Here is a 21,590-nt window from a genome sequence, read left to right on the forward strand (position 1 = left end):
TCTGATACTTCATTGTTAGTGTATAGACATGCAGCAGATTTCTGCATATTAGTTTTGAATCCTGCTACTTTACCAAATTAATTGATGTGTTCTAATAGTTTTCTGGTGCCATCTTTAGAATTTTCTGTGTGTAGTATCATATCACCTGCAAACAGTGGCAGTTTTACTTCTTCCTTTCCAATTTAGATTCCTTTTATTCTTTTTCTTATCTGATTGCTATGACCAGGACTTCCAAAAGAACATTGAATGAAAGTGGTGAGAGTGGACATCCTTGTCTTGTTCCTGATCTTAGAGGAAATGCTTTCAGCTTTTTACCATTAAGTTTGATGTTAGCTGTGTGTTTGTCATATATGGGCTTTGCTATGCTGAGGTATATTTTTTCTATGCAGAGGTAACTACTTTGACTCTTTAAACCTGCTTCTTCTGCTATCTAAAGTCTTATCTTAAAATGAATGTCTGTTCTACTTTTTCTTATGCATATTATTCTTACGTATCAGTTCTAGGTATCTTCTCACTTAAGAGCATGGGCTATGATGTCAGTCTCCTGGGCCTAAAGGTAGACTTGGTAGGCCTGCATTTCTCATTTCTTTCCATTTCCAGCCTGTATGACCATGGGTATTTTGCTTTTCTTAGCCTCAATTTCCCTTATCTGTGAAATGAAATAAAGTCTGCCTTAGAAGTTTGCTCTGTGGATGAAATGAGTAATATTATATAAAGGTCTATTCTTAGCACAATTCCTGGCACATTGTAGGTGCTAAGATGTTCCCTTGTATTTTCTTTTGTGTTTCTAGAATATGATACTCATTATGTTTTTGAAGCTCAAGTATTCTTGAAAGTCACCTTCTAGATATCATTCATTGGGTGACTGCAGATGGAGAGTCTTTATTGGGCAGTTAGTTGTGATCTCTGTTCTAGTTTGACACTGAATCTCAGAGTGATGAAATCTTTAAGTTTCATTTTATAATCTTCCCCTTGGAGAAAGGTGGTAGTACTAGTTCCTTGTTCAACCTCTTATAAGAGGATCTAAGAATTATTTGTTTTGCATTGAGTTGCATGTTTCAGGTTTTATTTGGGAGGGGGGGAGAGTAGAGACAATGAATAGTACCTATCTTTTACCTCCTGAGTTCAGTTTCAGTTGAGGAATGAGACAGGAGTCAGACCGATAGTGGCCTGAATATCGGCTCTGGTACCAACTGATAGAAGCATGTGTCTAAGATTTGTGACCAGATGGCTTTAGACACTCATCTTTCCAGTCACAGGCAGGTGTGACCAACCCAGGCTTCCCACAGGAGTTTGAAGAGAAAATCTGCCATTGAAGCCAGGCCTCTCAAAAAATGACCCACCATGTGACTCAGTGTTCATTTAAGCCTTGTTGATAAGATACGTCTGTCTCTTCCAAGGAAAGGAAGGCCATTTTTGATGAGGGATTGGAGCCATGGGCCAGTCAGCCTCCCCCTACATGTGTCCTTCCTGAGCAGTAGAAATTCCCTCCCTCTAAGGGGAGGCAGAGGAATGTGGGATCAGCTTCCCAGGGAAAGCTTATGACCCTTGGTATTCCAGCCATGGTACAATTTGCTGTGGTTCAGACCTTTCAGTAGGAGTTAAATTTGATGATCCTTCAAAATGGAATGATCCTAAAAATCCTTCTTCGAGAACACCACCTGCCTACCATCTGAGACTTATTTTTTAAGATTTGGACTATGAGTTCTCTATGTATGTTTCTTTTGCATGTTTTATGTTTTTCATCTATTCTTAGCAGCATCAGAAAATCTACTTCATATTTTTCCAGACAGTGATTTTGATGTTTCAATGTAATTTAATGTTATAATATTGTGTTAATAATAATTGTATAATAATGTATTCCATTTCCTTGGAGGAAATACAAAGAACAGATGTGAGCCCAAGATTGGTTTGTTGTTCTTGATGTGCTGTTGTTATACCTTCTTTATTTTAAAAAGTTCAAACTCTGCTAAAGGTGATGCCACAACAGGCTGTACTTCTGTCTCTACCTAATTTTATGTATAAGGAAGCTATAGAAAGAAAGCCTTTTACTTATTTATATACTTCCAAAAACCTGAACTGTTAATCTACCGAGATCAGAAATGGTTTCATCTTGAGTGATAATTTCGCCTTTCTTTTTTTTTCATTTTTGTTTTTTAATTTTTTTCATTTATTTTTATTTGGTGGAGGCTAATTACTTTACAGTATTGTAGTGGTTTTTGCCATACATTGACATGAATCAGCCATGGATTTACATGTGTTCCCCATGCCGATCCCCCCTTCCGCCTCCCTCCCCATCCCATCCCTCTGGGTCTTCCCAGTGCACCAGCCCTGAGCACTTGTCTCATGCATCCAACCTGGGCTGGTGATCTGTTTCACCCTTGATAGTATAGTTGTTTCAATGCTATTCTCTCAGAATATCCCACCCTCGCCTTCTCCCACAGAGTCTAAAAGTCTGTTCTGTACATCTGTGTCTCTTTTTCTGTTTTGCATATAGGATTATCATTACCATCTTTCTAAATTCCATATACATGCGTTAGTATACTGTATTGGTCTTTATCTTTCTGGCTTACTTCACTCTGTATAATGGGCTCCAGTTTCATCCATCTCATTAGAACTGATTCAAATGAATTCTTTTTAATGGCTGAGTAATATTCCAAGGTGTATATGTACCACAGCTTCCTTATCCATTTGTCTGCTGATGGGCCTCTAGGTTGCTTCCATGTCCTGGCTATTATAAACAGTGCTGCAATGAACGTTGGGGTGCACGTGTCTCTTTCAGATCTGGTTTCCTGGGTGTGTATGCCCAGGAGTGGTATTGCTGGGTCACATGGCAGTTCCATTTCCAGTTTTTTAAGGGATCTCCACACTGTTTTCCATAGCGGCTGTACTAGTTTGCATTCCCACCAACAGTGTAAGAGGGTTCCCTTTTCTCCACACCCTCTCCAGCATTTATTGCTTGTAGACTTTTGGATAGCAGCCATCCTGACTGGCGTGTAATGGTACCTCGTTGTGGTTTTGATTTGCATTTCTCTGATGATGAGTGATGTTGAGCATCTTTTCATGTGTTTGTTAGCCATCTGTATGTCTTCTTTGGAGAAATGTCTGTTTAGTTCTTTGACCCATTTTTTGATTGGGTCATTTATTTTTCTGGAATTGAGCTGCAGGAGTTGCTTGTATATTTTTGAGATTAATCCTTTGTCTGTTTCTTCATTTGCTATTATTTTCTCCCATTCTGAAGGCTATCTTTTCACCTTGCCTATAGTTTCCTTTGTTGTGCAAAAGCTTTTAAGTTTCATTAGGTCCCATTTGTTTATTTTTGCTTTTATTTCCGATATTCTGGGAGGTGGGTCATAGAGGATCCTGCTGTGATTTATGTCAGAGAGTGTTTTGCCTATGTTCTCCTCTAGGAGTTTTATAGTTTCTGGTCTTACATTTAGATCTTTAATCCATTTTGAGTTTATTTTTGTGTATGGTGTTAGAAAGTGTTCTAGTTTCATTCTTTTACAAGTGGTTACCAGTTTTCCCAGCACCACTTGTTAAAGAGGTTGTCTTTTTTCCATTGTATATCCTTGCCTCCTTTGTCAAAGATAAGGTGTCCATAGGTTCGTGGATTTATCTCTGGGCTTTCTATTCTGTTCCATTGATCTATATTTCCGTCTTTGTGCCAGTACCATACTGTCTTGATGACTGTGGCTTTGTAGTAGAGCCTGAAGTCAGGCAGGTTGATTCCTCCAGTTCCATTCTTCTTTCTCAAGATTGCTTTGGCTATTCGAGGTTTTTTGTATTTCCATACAAACTCTGAAATTATTTGTTCTAGTTCTGTGAAAAATACCGTTGGTAGCTTGATAGGTATTGCATTGAATCTATAGATTGATTTTGGGTAGTATACTCATTTTCACAATATTGATTCTTTTAACCCATGAACACGGTATATTTCTCCATCTATTTGTGTCCTCTTTGATTTCTTTCATCAGTGTTTTATAGTTTTCTATGTATAGGTCTTTCATTTCTTTAGGTAGATATACTCCTAAGTATTTTATTCTTTTTGTTGCAATGGTGAATGGTATTGTTTCCTTAATTTCTCTTTCTGTTTTCTCATTGTTAGTGTATAGGAATGCAAAGGATTTCTGTGTGTTAATTTTATATCCTGCAACATTACTATATTCATTGATTAGCTCTAGTAATTTTCTGGTAGAATCTTTAGGGTTTTCTATGTAGAGGATCATGTCGTCTGCAAAGAGTGAGAGTTTTACTTCTTCTTTTCCTATCTGGATTCCTTTTACTTCTTTTTCTGCTCTGATTGCTGTGGCCAACACTTCCAAAACAATGTTGAATAGTAGTGGTGAGAGTGGGCACCGTTGTCTTGTTCTTGACTTTAAGGGAAATGCTGTCAATTTTTCACCATTGAGGATAATGTTTGCTGTGGGTTTTTCATATATAGCTTTTATTATGTTGAGGTATGTTCCTTCTATTCCTGCTTTCTGGAGAGTTTTCATCATAAGTGGATGTTGAATTTTGTCAAAGGCTTTTTCTGCATCTATTGAGATAATCATATGGTTTTTATCTTTCAATTTGTTAATGTGGTATATTACATTGATTGATTTGTGGATATTAAAGAATCCTTGCATTCCTGCGATAAAGCCCACTTGGTCATGATGTATGATCTTTTTAATATGTTCTTGGATTCTGTCTGCTAGAATTTTGTTAAGGATTTTTGCTTCTATGTTCATCAGTGATATTGGCCTGTAGTTTTCCTTTTTTGTGGCATCCTTGTCTGGTTTTGGTATAAGGGTGATGGTGGCCTCATAGAATGAGTTTGGAAGTTTGCCTTCTTCTGCAATTTTCTGGAAGAGTTTGAGTAAAATAGGTGTTAGCTCTTCTCTAAATTTTTGGTAGAATTCAGCTGTGAAGCCATCTGGTCCTGGGCTTTTGTTTGCTGGAAGATTTCTGATTACAGTTTTGATTTCCGTGCTTGTGATGGGTTTGTTAAGATCTTCTATTTCTTCCTGGTTCAGTTTTGGAAAGTTATACTTTTTAAAGAATTTGTCCATTTCTTCCAAGTTGTCCATTTTATTGGCATATAGCTGCTCGTAGTACTCTCTTATGATCCTTTGTATTTCAGAGTTATCTGTTGTGATCTCTCCATTTTCATTTCTAATTTTGTTGATTTGGTTCTTCTCCCTTTGTTTCTTGATGAGTCTGGCTAACGGTTTGTCAATTTTATTTACCTTTTCAAAAAACCAGCTTTTAGCTTTGTTGATTTTTGCTATGGTCTCTTTAGTTTCTTTTGCATTTATTTCTGCCCTAATTTTTAAGATTTCTTTCCTTCTGCTCACCCTGGGGTTCTTCATTTCTTCCTTCTCTAGTTGCTTTAGGTGTAGAGTTAGGTTATTTATTTGACTTTTTTCTTGTTTCTTGCGGTGAGCCTGTATTGCTATGAACTGCTTTTACAGTGTCCCATAGGTTTTGGGTTGTTGTGTTTTCATTTTCATTTGTTTCTATGCATATTTTGATTTCTTTTTTGATTTCTTCTATGATTTGTTGGTTATTCAGAAGCGTGTTATTTAGCCTCCATATGTTGGAATTTTTAATAGGTTTTTTTTTCCTGTAATTGAGATCTAATCTTACTGCATTATGGTCAGAAAAGATGACTGGCATGATTTCAGTTTTTTTGAATTTACCAAGGCTAGATTTATGGCCCAGGATGTGATCTATTCTGGAGAAGGTTCCGTGTGCACTTGAGAAAAAGGTGAAATTGATTATTTTGGGGTGAAATGTCCTATAGATATCAGTTAGGTCTAGCTGGACCATTGTGTCATTTACAGTTTGTGTTTCCTTGTTAATTTTCTGTTTAATTGATCTATCCATAGGTGTGAGTGGGGTATTAAAGTCTCCCACTATTATTATGTTATTGTTAATTTCCCCTTTCATTCTTGTTAGCATTTGCCTTACATATTGCGGTGCTTCTATGTTGGGTGCATATGTATTTATAATTCTTATATCTTCTTCTTGGATTGATCCTTTGATCATTATGTAGTGTTCTTCTTTGTCTCTTTTCACAGCCTTTATTTTAAATTCTATTTTATTTGATATGAGTATTGTGTCTCCTGCTTTCTTTTGGTCTCCGTTTGCGTGAAATATTTTTTTCCAGCCCTTCACTTTCAGTCTGTATGTGTCCTTTGTTTTGAGGTGGGTCTCTTGTAGACAGCATATATAGGTGTCTTGCTTTTGTATCCATTCAGCCAGTCTTTGTCTTTTGGTTAGGGCATTCAACCCATTTACATTTAAGGTAATGATTGATAAGAATGGTCCCATTGTCATTTGCTTTGTTTTGGGTTCACGTTCATACAACCTTTCTGTGTTTCCTGTCTAGAGAAGATCCTTTAGCTTTTGTTCAAGAGCTGGATTGGTGGTGCTGAATTCTCTCATTGCTTGTCTGTAAAGGTTTTGAATTCTCCTTCATATCTGAATGAGATCCTTGCTGGGTACAGTAATCTGGGTTGTAGGTTATTCTCTTTCATTACTTTAAGTATGTCCTGCTATTCCCTTCTGGCCTGAAGAGTTTCTATTGAAAGATCAGCTGTTATCCTTATGGGAATCCCCTTGTGTGTTATTTGCTGTTTCTCCCTTGCTGCTTTTAATATTTGTTCTTTGTGTTTGATCTTTGTTAATTTGACTAATATGTGTCTTGGAGTGTTTCGCCTTGGGTTTATCCTGTTTGGGACTCTCTGGGTTTCTTGGACTTGGGTGGCTATTTCCTTCCCCATTTTGGGGAAGTTTTCAGCTGTTATCTCCTCGAGTATCTTCTCATGGCCTTTCTTTTTGTCTTCTTCTTATGGGACTCCTATGATTCAAATGTTGGGGTGTTTCACATTGTCCCAGAGGTCCCTGAGGTTGTCCTCATTTCCTTTAATTCTTTTTTCTTTTTTCCTCTCTGCTTCATTTATTCCCACCATTTTATCTTCTACCTCACTTATCCTATCTTCTGCCTCCGTTATTCTACTCTTGGTTCCCTCCAGAGTGTTTTTGATCTCACTTATTGCATTATTCATTTTTAATTGACTCTTTTTTATTTCTTCTAGGTCCTTGTTAAACATTTCTTGCATCTTCTCAATCCTTGTCTCCAGGTTATTTATCTGTAACTCCATTTTGTTTTCAAGATTTTGGATCATTTTATTATCATTATTCTAAATTCTTTTTCAGGTAGATTCCCTATCTCCTCCTCTTTTGTTTGGCTTGGTGGGCATTTTTCATGTTCCTTTACCTGCTGGGTATTTCTCTGCCTTTTCATCTTGTTTAGATTGTTGGGTTTGGGGTGGCCTTTCTGTATTCTGGGAGTCTGTGGTTCCTTTTTATTGTGGAGGTTTCTCCCAGTGGGTGGGGCTGGATGTTTGGCTTGTCGAGGTTTGCTGGTTAGGGAAGCTTGCGTCCATGTTCTGGTGGGTGGAACTGGATTTCTTCTCTCTGGAGTGCAATGGAGTGTCCAGTAGTGAGTTTTGAGATGGGTCTATGGGTTTGGTGTGACTTTGGGCAGCCTGTGTGTTGACGCTCAGGGCTATGTTCCTGCGTTGCTGGAGAATTTGCGTGGTATGTCTTGCTCTGGAACTTATCGACTCTTGGGTGGTGGTTGGTTTCAGTGTAGGTATGGAGGCTTTTGGATGATCTCTTATTAATTAATGTTCCCTGTAGTCAGGAGTTCTCTGGTGTTCTCAGGTTTTGGGCTTAAGTCTCTTGCCTCTGGATTTCAGTCTTATTCTTCCAGTAGCCTCAAGACTTCTCCATCCATATAGCACTGATAATAAAACTTCTAGGTTAATGGTGAAAGGATTCTCCACAATGAGGGACACCCAGAGAGGTTCACAGAGTTACATGAAGAAGAGGAGAGGGAGCAAGGAGATAGAGATGAGCAGGAGGAGAAAAAGGGGGATTCAAGAGAAGAGAGACAGATCTAGGTAGTACTCTGTTCCCTAAGTATTCTCCGTAGCCCAGAACACCCACAGAGATTCACAGAATTAGATTGAGAAGAGAAGGGGGAGAGAGGAAATAGAGGTGATCTGGGGGAGAAAAAGAGGAGTCAAAAGGGGGAGAGAGTGATCAAACCAATAATCTCACTCCTGAGTAAAAATGGGTACTGAAGGTTGGATTCTTAAATGTCCAAAATTGATATCAAATACTGAAAAACAAAGATTAAAAATCTAGAGTTGAGGTTAGACTCTTAAAAATACAATATTAAAAAACAACAAAAACACAAAAAATTTAAGAAATATATATGAAGTTTGCTTTAAAAATAGGGTCCTTTTTTTCTTGCCATGTTGTAGTGGGTTATAAAAATGAAAATTAAGGAGTAATAGAGGAATAATAGAGAACTTTAAAAAAAAAGAAAGAAAAAAGTTTTTTTTAATTAGAAAAAATAATAATAGTAAAAATATATCTAGGAATTTCTCTGGAGCTGTTGTGGGCAGTGTGGGTTCGGTTCAGTTTCAGATAGCTCCTTGTTCCAGCTTACACATCTCAATATCTATAGGCCCCTTCTGGTGTCAGTTCAGTTCAGTTCAGTCGCTCAGTTGTGTCCGACTCTTTGCGACCCCATGAATTGCAGCACGCCAGGCCTCCCTGTCCATCACAAACTCCCGGAGTTTACTCAGACTCATGCCCATCAAGTCGGTGGTGCCATCCAGCCATCTCATCCTCTGTCATCCCCTTCTCCTCCTGCCCCCAATCCCTCCTAGCATCAGGGTCTTTTCCAATGAGTCAACTCTTCGCATGAGGTGGCCAAAGTATTGGAGTTTCAGCTTCAGCATCAGTCCTTCCAATGAACACCCAGGACTTATCTCCTTTAGGATGGACTGGTTGGATCTCCTTGCAGTCCAAGGGATTCTCAAGAGTCTTCTCCAACACCATAGTTCAAAAGCATCAATTTTTGGGCGCTCAGCTTTCTTCACAGTCCAACTCTCATATCCATACATGACCACTGGAAAAACCATAGCCTTGACTAGACAGACCTTTGTTGGGAAAATAATGTCTCTGCTTTTTAATATGTTATCTACGTTGGTCATAGCTTTCCTTCCAAGGAGTAAGCATCTTTTAATTTCATGTTTAATATAAAGTCACCATCTGCAGTGATTTTGGATCCCAAAAAAATAAAGTCTGACACTGTTTCCACTGTCTCCCCATCTATTTCCCATGAGGTGATGGGACCAGATGCCATGATCTTAATTTTCTGAATGTTTAGCTTTAAGCCAACTTTTTCACTCTCCTCTTTTACTTTCATCAAGAGGCTTTTTAGTTCCTCTTCACTTTCTGCCATAAGGGTGGTGTCATCTGCATATCTGAGGTTATTGATATTTCTCCCAGCAATCTTGATTCCAGCTTGTGCTTCTTCCAGCCCAGCGTTTCTCATGATGTACTCTGCATATAAGTTAAATAAGCAGGGTGACAATATACAGCCTTGACGTACTCCTTTTCCTATTTGGAACCAGTCTGTGTTCCATGTCCAGTTCTAACTGTTGCTTCCTGACCTGCATACAGGTTTCTCCAGAGGCAGGTCAGGTGGTCTGGTATTCCCATCTCTTTCAGAATTTTCCACAGTTTATTGTGATCCACACAGTCAAAGGCTTTGGCTTCAATAAAGTAGAATATAAAGTCAATAAAGTGAAATAGATGTTTTTCTGGACTCTCTTGTTTTCAATGATACCAGCAGATGTGGCAATTTGATGTCTGATTCTCTGCTTTTCTAAAACCAGCTTGAACATCTGGAAGTTTCGGTTCACGTATTGCTGAAGCCTGGCTTTGAGAAATTTGAGCATTACTTTACTAGCGTGTGAGATGAGTGTAATTGTGCGGTAGCTTGAGCATTCTTTGGCATTGCCCTTCTTGGAATTGGAATGAAAACTGACCTTTTCCAGTCCTGTGGCCACTGCTGAGTTTTCCAAATTTGCTGGCATATTGAGTGCAGCACTTTCACAGCATCATCTTTTAGGATTTGAAATAGCTCAACTGGAATTCCATCACCTCCACTAGCTTTGTTCATAGTGATGCTTCTAAGGCCCACTTGACTTCACATTCCAGGATGTCTGGCTCTAGGTGAGTGATCACACCATCATGATTATCTGGGTCGTGAAGATCTTTTTTGTATAGTTCTTCTGTGTATTCTTGCCACCTCTTCTTAATATCTTCTGCTTCTGTTAGGTCCATACCATTTCTGTCCTTTATCGAGCCCATCTTTGCATGAAATCTTCCCTTGGTATCTCTAGTTTTCTTGAAGAGATCTCTAGTCTTTCCCATTCTGTTGTTTTCCTCTATTTCTTTGCACTGATCGCTGAGGAAGGCTTTCTTATCTCTCCTGGCTAGTCTTTGGAACTCTGCATTCAAATGCGAATGTCTTTCCTTTTCTCCTTTGCTTTTTGCTTCTCTTCGTTTCACAGCTATTTGTAAGGCCTCCTCAGACAACCATTTTGCCTTTTTGCATTTCTTTTCCATGGGGATGGTCTTGATCCCTGTCTCCTGTACAATGTCACGAATCTCCATCCATAGTTCATCAGGCTCTCTGTCTATTAGATCTAGCCCCTTAAATCTATTTCTCACTTCCACTGTGTAGTCATAAGGGATTTGATTTAGGTCATACCTGAATGGTCTAGTGGTTTTCCCTACTTTCTTCAATTTACGTCTGAATTTGGCAATAAGGAGTTCATGATCTGAACCATAGTCAGCTCCCGGTCTTGTTTTTGCTGACTGTATAGAGCTTCTCCATCTTTGGCTGCAAAGAATATAATCAGTCTGATTTCGATGTTGACCATCTGGTAATGTCCATGTGTAGAGTCTTCTCTTGTGTTGTTGCAAGAGGGTGTTTGCTATGACCAGTGCGTTCTCTTGGCAAAACTCTATTAGCCTTTGCCATGCTTCATTCCATACTCCAAGGCCAAATTTGCCTGGTATTCCAGATGTTTCTTGAATTCCTACTTTTGCATTCCAGTCTCCTATAATGAAAAGGACATCTTTTTTGGGTGTTAGGTCTAAAAGGTCTTGTTAGGTCTTCATAGAACCGTTCAATGTTCGCTTCTTCAGCATTACTGGTTGGGGCATAGGCTTGAATTACCGTGATGTTGAATGGTTTGCCATGGAAATGAACAGAGATCATTGTGTCATTTTTGAGATTGCATCCAAGTACTGCATTTCGGACTCTTTTGTTGACCATGATGGCTACTCCATTTCTTCTAAGGGATTCCTGCCCACAGTAGTAGATATAATGGTCATCTGTTTTGAATTCACCCCTTGTAGTCCATTTTAGTTCGCTGATTCCTAGAATGTTGACGTTCACTCTTGCCATCTCTTGTTTGACCACTTCCAATTGCCTTGATTCATGGACCTAACATTCCAGGTTCCTATGCAATATTGCTCTTTAGTCGGTGTTAACTACAGGGATTTTAATCTGTTGCACCTGTCACTTCTAAGGCAGTTCCCTTTGTTTATTTGGCTTCTATTTGCAGGTCTATTCAGTGTCGAATTTCCGCCCTGACAGAAGGTGGCAGAGGTAGTCTCTTGTTTAGGTTTGCTTGTTCAGTGGTGCTGTGGGGATGGAGGGGCACTGCAGACAAATATCACTGGCGTGTGTGGGGAGCACTTGCAGTATTCCGGCCATACTGGGTTTGCCCCTGCTCATGGCCCATGTACTTTCCCCGTGTACACTGCTCAGGCTCCAGGCTGCTCTACAGGGAGCGGGTCCTGCGTTGCGTGCACTTCCCAGGCCTAAGCTGCTCAGGTTCAGGTTTTCAGGTACTCCACAAAGCTGCAGACTCGGTTGGGCCTGCATTTTGTGCCTTCCCGCCTCGGAGCAGCTCAGGGAACCAGGAGCTTGAGGAGCGCACTCTCCCCGGGTGCCGAGCACCTTATCCCCTCCTCGGTCCCAGCCTCAGTTTCTGGGCACGCTGGTCGGGTGCGCCTTGTGTCTCTTCTGGGAAGCTGATTTCTGGCTGCAACCCTCCTGGCAGATGTCAACCATCCAGAATCTCAGGAAGTCTTTGGGTAGAGACTGGAAGCCTGTTTGCAGTTTGGTAGGGGATGCCGTCTCTCGGGGCCGAGTTTGCCCCTTTCCCCTCCCCACTGCCTCCGGCAGGGGATGGGCCAGTCCTCAGCCGGCTAGCTCTTCTCTGGAATTGCTCAGTCCTTTGTTCTGGGAACGGGTGGGTAGTGCCTAAATTTAGGGCTTTTCCCAGGTTAATTCTCTCTTTTGCTATCCCACAGTTTAAGTTGCTGTCTCTGGTTAGCTCCCTCAGATTGCCCTCAGGGCTTTCAGGCCTGGTCCTTACCCTAAGCAATATCACCTGCTCCTCTCCATTCAGCGCCCCCCCCCCCACCATTTGCTGGTGGCGGATGCGAGCATCTGGGGTACTTTTCTGCTGGGAGTTGCTTTTAGGCATGTAATCTGTGGGTTTTATTTATTTTTCCTCCCAATTAGGTTGCCCTCCGAGATTCAAAAACTTTCCCCAGGCCCGCCAGTGAGAGGGTTTCCTGGTGTTCGGAAACTTCCTCTATTAAGACTCCCTTCCCAGGATGGATCTCCGTCCCTAACTCTATTGTCTCTCTTTTTATCTTTTATATTTTGTCCTACCTCCTTTTGAAGACAATGGGCTGCTTTTCTGGGTGTCTGATGTCCTCTGCTAGCCATCAGAAGTTGTTTTGTGGAGTTTGCTCAGTGTTCAAATGATCTTTTGATGAATTTTTGGGGGAGAAAGTGGTCTCCCCATCCTATTCCTCCGCCATCTTAGCTCCTTCTGCCTAATTTCCCCTTTCTGTTGGAACCGAATACTGCCTGGTTACGTTTAACTGTTTTTGTATCATATTGGCAAAGTTGTTATTAAGTGTTCTGGAAATAAAAGGAATGAAAAAAATGCATTCATTTTTGTGACTTAACTTTTCTTAAAGGTAGCAAAATTATTTTTAGTTTGGTTATTGAATGATAAAGTAATAAATATAAAATGCATTTATTCCTTTTTGTAGTTTTCTGTATTTGGTTTTACATTCTTTCCATAAGGAAAAGAAGATAGTGGCATTTATTTTTCAAAAATAAGCAAAATGATAATGTTGATTCTTAATGTTCAAAATTCATACTGACTTTCTTGCTTCTTGGGAATGTGGATGATGAGTGGAAGCATTCTAAATAGCAGGGTATATATAGAATTTACCTTATATTTAGAAGTTGAACACTTAAAACCTGGCACTTTTCTAACTACTCTCATTATTTTCTATTCCAGTTTATGTTTACAGCTCTCCACCTTTCCAGTTTATTGCTAATCTTAACCTAATGTAAATATCTTGCTGCTTTATTATGACTTGGTTGACTATCTTTAGATGGTTCGGTTAAATTGTACCCAGGGGCACTAAGGTTTGTTGTCTTAAGTGAAAGAAAGTGAAAGTGAAAGTCACTCAGTTGTGTCTGACTGTTTGCAACCCCATGGACTTAGTCCATGGAATTCTCCAGGCCAGAATACTGGAGTGAGTAGCCTTTCCCTTCACCAGAGGAGTTTCCCAACCCGGAGACCAAACCCAGGTCTCCCACATTGCAGGTGGATTCTTTACCAGATGAGCCACAAGGGAAGCCCAAGAATACTGGAGTGGGTAGCCTGTCCCTTCTCCTGCAGAACTTCCTGACCCAGAAATCGAACCGGGGTCTCCTGCATCTCAGGCAGATTCTTTACCTACTGAGCTATGACGGAAGCCCTTGTTTGTTTTAGGTGACCCTTTTGTGTATAAACTAATTACTAATTCTTCCCTGAAGAGCAGACACTATAGCAGTTTGAATGTGAGTTCATGTTTTGGGTGGAATCTTTGTGAACCGTGCTGACTTTCCCTCCTGCCGTTTCAGCTCCTTATGAAGCTAGACAGCCCCTTGTCCAGCCTGAGGGACCCTCATCGGGAGGCCCAGGAGCTAAACCCCCTCGGCATCAGGTTTCCCTTATCCGGGTAAGTGATGCCTCTGTCAGGTTATGCCAGTGGGAAACTTTGGGGGTGTGACTTTTTGAAGCCCCTTTTAAGGAGGATATAAAGCAGATATTAATGCAGATATTATATTTCTTGTTCTGTTGCTTGTATATTTTCTAAATCTTTTTACTCTGTCTGTTTCTTCCCTTCTCTGTGTCTCTAGACTACTCTGGCCTGGTTTTTGATTTTTGGTCTAAAATGCCCTTCCACCTTCATCTGCTTAATCATTAGGCACCTCCTTCAGGAGGCCTTTACTTTGTCTAAAACAGACTGTTTTTATCTCTGCCTTATTCTTTACTATTACATACTCAGTGCATACTTTACTATTGCCCATTTGTTTTATGCCTCCAGTAAAATTACCAGCTTTTGAAGGCAGAGGTGATTCTCCTGTATTTTCTGTCAGTGCCTAGTCCACTGCTATTTGGAGAACAGTTACTTGGCAGCAACTAAAGTTTCCTATTTGTAGTTGATAAAAAAGAAATATGGTAGAAGCACAAGTGATATCTCAGTTTCTCCTTGTTACACTACAACTTAGAAAATTTTACTTTCCTTTTCTCCACTGTTTCCTTTGGATAAAGAGCTGTTTTTTCACCCCATGTCTGCAACTGTTATGTTGTGTAGTACCTCTGAGTCCTATGCTGGTGGAGTCATATTCCCAAAAAAAGGGTGAGTGCATCAGTGTGAGAGAAACCGTGGGAAAACTGAGTTGGCTGTTTGACTCTAAAGACAGGAAGAAGTAGAGTGGTTTGTATAACATTTCAATTGTCCAACTGAGGAAGAAACATCATTTATGCAGAGGGAGATCTCCTCACAATAGAGGGTGATCTTAGATAGTCCCATAATGAAGTGGGCTGGTATTCTAGAAGAGAATAAACAAGGCTGAGGGAGGTTGAGGTGTCCATTTTATAGCCTCTGGAGATTGGTAGGCATGGTATGGTAGGCATGATATAGAATTTCTGAGGTAGAACTCTTGTGTACAAAGAATTTTCTTAAAGATGGTAGATAATTAGCTTTATGCTGTGTATTTGTGTATAATGCTTCCTCCAACTATCATATCCAACTACAGATGAGGTAACTGACTGGGAGAGGTCAGGTCATGGGTCTAAAGTTTCATTTATAACTAGTAAGTGGCAGAGCCAGAATTTGAACCAGGCTTGCACAGTGTCAAAACCTGTTCTTTGAAATACTTCACTATATTCGTTAGAGTGCCATGTTACAAGGAGACTAGATTCTAGAGTTGCTGTATAAACAAACATTGGGTGTAGTAAAAAATATTCCTGAAAATCCCTTATTGGTACCACATTGAGGAGCCAATATGCCATTCTCTCCTAAGTCCAGTAGAGCTAGTTTTACCCCTAAGTTGGAACAGACAGTTGTTTCTTCAGCTGAGTGCCCAGATGGAGTAGTTGGCTGCACTTGGAGGTCCTGTTGTACAGAAATAAGTGTTTTTAAACGTGAGAATCACACCCACTGTGGACTGATAGTTACATTAAGAAAGGTATCAGAGGGACTGGGATTCATCTAAAAAAACTTGCAAGGTGTGGCTGTCCTTGTTTCTGCAGAGTCTAGTGCTGATTCTAGTGCTGTGGAGACCACATCCTGAACTGTTAGAATGGTGGTCAAACAAGCAGTAAATCCTGAACTTTGCTATGGTTGGATGGTGCTCACCAGGCCCTTTCTGTGTAGCCACCTGGCAGCCGATAGCCTTGGGTTCTCATTTAGATTGGTGTCCCAGGCCTTCTCTTCTAATCTCTAGGCCCATTTTTCTGCTGGTAAACATGCTTCCTGAGCACTTTAAAAAACTTGTTGTTGTTCAGTTTCTAAGTCATGTCTGAATCTTTGCGACCTTATAAACTGTAGTGTGCCAGACTTCCCTGTCCTTCACTGTCTCCCAAAGTTTGTTCAGACTCATGTCCATTGAGTCAGTGATACCATCCAACCATCTTATCCTCTGTTGTCCCCTTCTCCTCCTGCCCTCAATCTTTCCGAGCATCAGAGTTGTTTCCAGTGAGTTGGCTCTATGCATCAGGTGGCCAAAGTATTGGAGCTTCAGCACCAGTCCTTCCAATGAATATTCAGGACTGATTTCCTTTAGGATTGACTGGTTTGATCTCCTTGCTCTCCAAGGGACTCTCAAGAGTCTTCTCCAGCACCACAGTTTGAAAGCATCAATTCTTTGGTGCTTAGCCTTTATGGTCCAACTCTCGCATCCATACACGGTTACTGGAAAAACCATAGCTTTGACTATATGGACCTTTGTCAGCAAAGTGACAAAAATGTCTGCTTTTTAATACACTGTGTAGATTTGTCATAGATTTCCTTCTGAGCGTCTTTTAATTCCATGGCTGCAGTCACTGTCTGCAGTGATTTTGGAACCCAGGAAAATAAAATCTGCCACTGTTTCCATTGTTTCCCCATCTATTTACCGTGAAGTGATGAGACTGGATGCCATGATCTTCATTTTTTGAATGTTGAATTTTAAGCCATTTTTTCACTTTCCTCTTTCACCTTCATCAAGAGGCTCTTTAGTTCCTCTTCACTGTCATTAGGGTGGTATCATCTGCATAGTTGAGGTTGTTGATATTTCTCCCAGCAATCTTGATTCTAGCTTGTGATTCATCCAGACTAGCATTTCCCATGATGTACTATGCATATACATTAAATAAGCAGGGTGATAATATACAGCCTTGATATACTCCTTTAACAATCTGGAACCAGTCTGTTGTTCCATGTCCGGTTCTAACTGTTGCTTCTTGACCTGCATACAGATTTCTCAGGAGGCAGGTCAGGTGGTCTGGCATTCCCATCTCTTTAAGAATTTTTCACAGTTTGTTGTGATCCACACAGTCAAAGGCTTTAGCATAGTCAATGAAGCAGAAGTAGATGTTTTTCTGAAATTCTCTTGCTTTTTCTATGCTCCATTGGATGTTGGCAATTTGATCTTTGATTCCTCTGCCTTTTCTAAATCCAGCTTTTACATCTGGAAGTCCTTGGTTTACGTACTGTTAAAGCCTAGCTTGAAGGATTTTGAGCATTACTTTGCTAGTGTGTGAGATGAGTGCAATTGTATGGTAGTTTTAACATTCTTTGGCATTGCCCTTCTTTGGGATTGGAATGAAAACTGACCTTTTCCAGTCCTATGGCCACTGCTAAGTTTTCCAAATTAGATGACATATTGAGTGCAGCACTTTCACAGCATTGTCTTTTAGAATTTGAAATAGCTCAGCTGGAATTCCATCACCTCCACTAACTTTGTTCATAGTAATGCTTCCTAAGGCCCACTTGACTTCACATTCCCAATTGTCTGGCTCTAGATGAGTGATCACACCATCGTGGTTATCTGGATCATTAAGACCTTTTTTGTACAGTTCTTCTGTGTATTCTTGCCACCTATTCTTAATCTCTTGTGCTTCTGTTAGGTCCTTGCCCTTTCTTTCCTTTATTGTGCCCTTCTTTGCATGAAATATTCCCTTGATATGTCTGATTTTCTTGAATAGATCTCTAGTCTTTCCCATTCTATTATTTTCCTCTATTTCTTGAGCACTTAAAGCAACTAATGTTTACTAAACACCTGTTAAGTGCCAGATAACATGTTGAGAATATAAAAATGAGATTTAACACTCCCAGTCCCTGCCCTCCTGGAGCTTATAGACTATTGGAGGAGGTGGCTATTGATCAGACCATCACAAAGCAAATATATAATTATGATTTGTGGTGAGTAGAAATTATACTGTGCTTTGAGGATGAAAAATGGAGATGGGAAGTTAGGACCCAGCCTTAGCAGGCAGGGGGTGATAAAGGAAGTCTTCCAGTGGGAAATCACATTTAAGTTGAAAGGGGAAGGGCTGATCCTTATTGTCCAGGTGAGGGAGTGGGGCTGGAGGAGAGCAGGCAAGAGGAGAGAGGGAGCTACACAAACAGAGATGTTTTCTATGAGCTTTGCATTTTATTCACCTCTTTTTATTCACCTCATCTTATAAGGTAATTTCCATCATTATCCCATTTTTCAGATGACAGAACCTGAGGTATAAAGACTTCATTTAGCTTGCTTAAGGTCACAGCTTGGAAGTAGTTGGGCTCGAGTTCAAACACTGGACACCACTCTCTGGTCTTTGTCTCAGGAAGCGGATGGATGGTGATGTCATCTGTTAAGCTGAGAAGCCCTGAATGAAAAACCAGTGTTGGGAGTATTGAGGCAAGATCATGAGATCAGTGTTGAGATTTGAGCTTTTGAGATAGCCAAAAGGCAGTGTCAAGGAGATGGTAGGCTATATGTGGTCAGAGCCTGGGGACAGTTGGGACTGAATAGAAGTATTTGGCAGCCACTGGCCATTAGGAGGACTTATGGGATCATGCACAGAAGTCAGAAAGGTTCTCACCCAGGTCTAGCCATACGCTGCATGACCTTAAGCAAGTTCCTTCTCTTTTCTGTAACATGAATTAGTTGGAATGGATTTAATAGCCCATTGTAATTCTCTGCAACTGTCTGATTCCCTTAATGTTTGTTTGATGTCAGTGGAGGTCCCTCCTCCTGTTTGGAGCATTGCCTTTGGTTTAAGATGAGAATAAGGGGCCTTTTTTGGGATGGCAGTCTGTGGTTTTCATGGCTGATGTGTTTTTCTTCAGTTCTTAGGTTTCCTTCTTATGCCTGTCAACTTGGTTTGGCTGGACTGCACATCACAGAAAGCAGATGCCAACCAGAATTAGCCATGTAGATGAGAGGATGTGACGTGAAGGATTTTGGTGGTGGGCAATTAATAGGTATTGGTCATGGTGCTAGACTGTGCCAGAGTCACTCATTCCCCACATTGCTATGCCCATGACAGCCTCACTCTCTTGTAGCTTCCTCTGTGGCCTTGTATTTAAGTCCTTCCTGTCTTCGTTGGAAGGGACATGGCCTCTGGGAACTGGGGAAGGCTTTTAGGGACTCTGGGTTGGCACTGTTGCAGCTTGTGGGCTTGGCATTTCAGAGGTGCTTATGTGGATTCAGTGCCCAGACATTTTTATTTTTTCATTCAGATGTTGGATATTTTTCCCCTTGAAATTTCAGATACTGAGCACACAACCTATGTTGGTGAATGGTTGACAGTGTTTGTAAAGAAATGATAAATCTTATTTCCTCCTTCTCTGTTGTAGTGTTTTGATAGATCATTTTGTGGTTTTTTAATTTTAATTTTTTTGGCCATGTGGCATGTGGGATCCTGTTTCCCCAACCAGGGATCAAGCCCACTCTCTCTGCATTGGAAGTACAGAATCTTCACTACTGGATCACCAGGGAAGCCTCTTTGTGGTTTACTTTTCACAAGTGTTCTTAACCATCTAGATAGCATAGTCATTTATGATTTTGCTGGTGTCGGGTTTGGAATTGACCTTCCTGCTCCCACCATACACCACTGCTTCTATCTTTGCCATGGTTGCCAGGAACTATCTCGTGTTAAGTCTGTGTCTCATTGACCCCTTGGCAGCATTTAACAATGACCACTTCCTTAAAATGCCCTCTTCAGCCTCACTCTTGCCCTCTTGGTTTTCTCCTTCGTCTCAATTTATCTATGCTTTTTGCCCATTAATAGCATGAAGTGTGAGAACTTTCTAATATTTCTTGTACATGTGGGGTTCCCATTTTTTTTCATTCTTAAAAACCAGTTCATTGCTTGTTCACTCATTTATCTGTGAGCCTCACTTGGAGGAATGGGCATCCTATAATTCTTGGTTTTTCCATCCCTGAGGTAGCCAAGATAGTCCGTTTGTTTTGTATCATTTTGGGAATGTTTTATGTATATATAAGCACATACAGCTATTCTTATATATCTAATATATGCAGTATACCTTAACCTGGCTTTAGGGAGACTGGTCTGAGAAAATATCCTTCCAACTAGATCCCACTAAAAATATCTTTTACTCAATTGTTAAACCATAAACATATGTGCTGTGATTTTTTTTTTCTTAAGGGATAAACTTAATAATCTTCTAGGGGCAGATTCTCAAAATTCACTATATATATGTAGGATCAGTTCTTAGAAATGGAATAATTGGGTGAAATGGCTATACATTTTTAGTTTTTGGTAGAGATTTTCAAATTAGAGACTGTGCCCATTTACACAGTTACTAACAATGTATGAGAGTGTCTTTTCTCATATCCATGCAAATGCAGTGTGCTAAGAAACTTAGGAATCTTGGTCAGTATGATAAGTGAAAAATGAAATCTTGCTGTAGTTTTTTAGCATTTCTCATGTATGGTTGAGAGGAGGTCCTGGGCCCCCGATGCACTTGGAGGAGGTTAGGAACTCCGCTTCTTTTTGGTTCTGGAGCACCCCAGACCTGCTGGCACTGATTTCTTGTTTCTACCTTCTTGACAGCAAAGTTGAATTTGTTTATGGGTAGAGAGCAAAAGTGAAAGTGTTAGTCACTTAGTCCTTTCTGACTCTTTGCAGCCCCATGGACTGTAGCCCGCTCAGGCTCCTCTGTCCATGGGATTCTCAAGGCAAGAATACTGGAGTGGGTTGCCATTTCCTTCTCCAGGGGATCTTCCCAATCCAGGGATTGAACCCAGGTCTCCCTCATTGCAGGCAGATTCTTTATGGGTAGAGATTAGAGCTGGGAAGATCTGTTTTAGGGATGGTAAATGTCAACACAAGGTGTGTGTGTGTGTATGTGTGTGTGTGTGTGTGTTGACCTCTCAAAGTTGCTCAAACAGCTAAATTCTCTTCCTCTGACTAAATGGAAGGAGGAGGGGAAAGGAGGGAGGAGGAAGAGGAGGAGGAGGAGGAGGGAGAGAGGGAAAGAAGGGAGGGAGGGGTGGCAGGGAGGGAGGGAGAGGGTATATGTTCGTTTGCCTTTGTGTGCAACTGGAAAAACTAGTTTGATAAATTTTATTGGAATGCATGTGATTTATTCTTAGTTTGACATCTTGTTTTACCACATTCATTCCCCATTTGATTTCAAACCCTAGCTGGAGTTTGGTCGTCTCCTAAGGGGTAGAAGGTTGATGTGTATGTTCTACTCCCTTGACCCTACCTAGAACCCACAGATATCCCATTGGTCACTGTTATTACCACAAAGAGGTCCTGTATTTCACAGCATCCAGCCTCCTTTTCCTACTTATTTCCTTCATCTACTTATAATTCTTTTTGAAATTTTCTATCCCTTATTTTTAAAACATTTTACTGAATGATGCTGAAATTTACTTTTCTCAGCCCACATCTTTCATAGCTGTCGCTTGTGGTATTCCTCAGGTGCTCCCAGTGTACCCACACTTCTTAATGATTCAAATGATTGTAGTCACCTAATTTCTTCACTGAAAGACACTTCTACATGAAAGGCAAACGTGTATTACAGGATGAGAATATTAAAGAGATATTGGATCACTGAAAGAAAGGTGGCTCCAGGACATAAGAAGAAGGTGCTTGGGATAGAGATTGAAGGATGTTTATGGGACAAAGATGTTGATTCAGTAAATAGCATGACTAATTGGGTTGCCACCTGAAGGTATTTCAGAATCCATGCTTAGAGGCAGTGAGAAATGTCAGAATGGTAGGCTGGTGCATGTGAGGATTCCAGCATCCATGTGGTTAGACAGGTTGGTTACATGAAAGCAAGTGAACGCATTTTAC

The 21,590-nt window shown here is 40.5% G+C and overlaps 1 protein-coding gene across 3 annotated transcripts in view; it reads left to right on the top strand.

The window, feature by feature from the left end:
- The window catches only part of REPS2 (RALBP1 associated Eps domain containing 2), a 258,187-nt gene that overhangs the window by 86,209 nt on the left and 150,388 nt on the right, over positions 1-21,590 (top strand). For all 3 annotated transcript variants that reach the window (XM_043459392.1, XM_043459393.1, XM_043459394.1), the window contains exon 5: positions 13,865-13,962. In XM_043459392.1, the coding sequence (XP_043315327.1) occupies positions 13,865-13,962 (98 nt within the window). The remainder of the gene's footprint in view (positions 1-13,864; positions 13,963-21,590) is intronic.

This window comes from Cervus canadensis, chromosome X, assembly GCF_019320065.1.
Source record: "Cervus canadensis isolate Bull #8, Minnesota chromosome X, ASM1932006v1, whole genome shotgun sequence".
NCBI classification, from domain to species: Eukaryota; Metazoa; Chordata; class Mammalia; order Artiodactyla; family Cervidae; genus Cervus; species Cervus canadensis.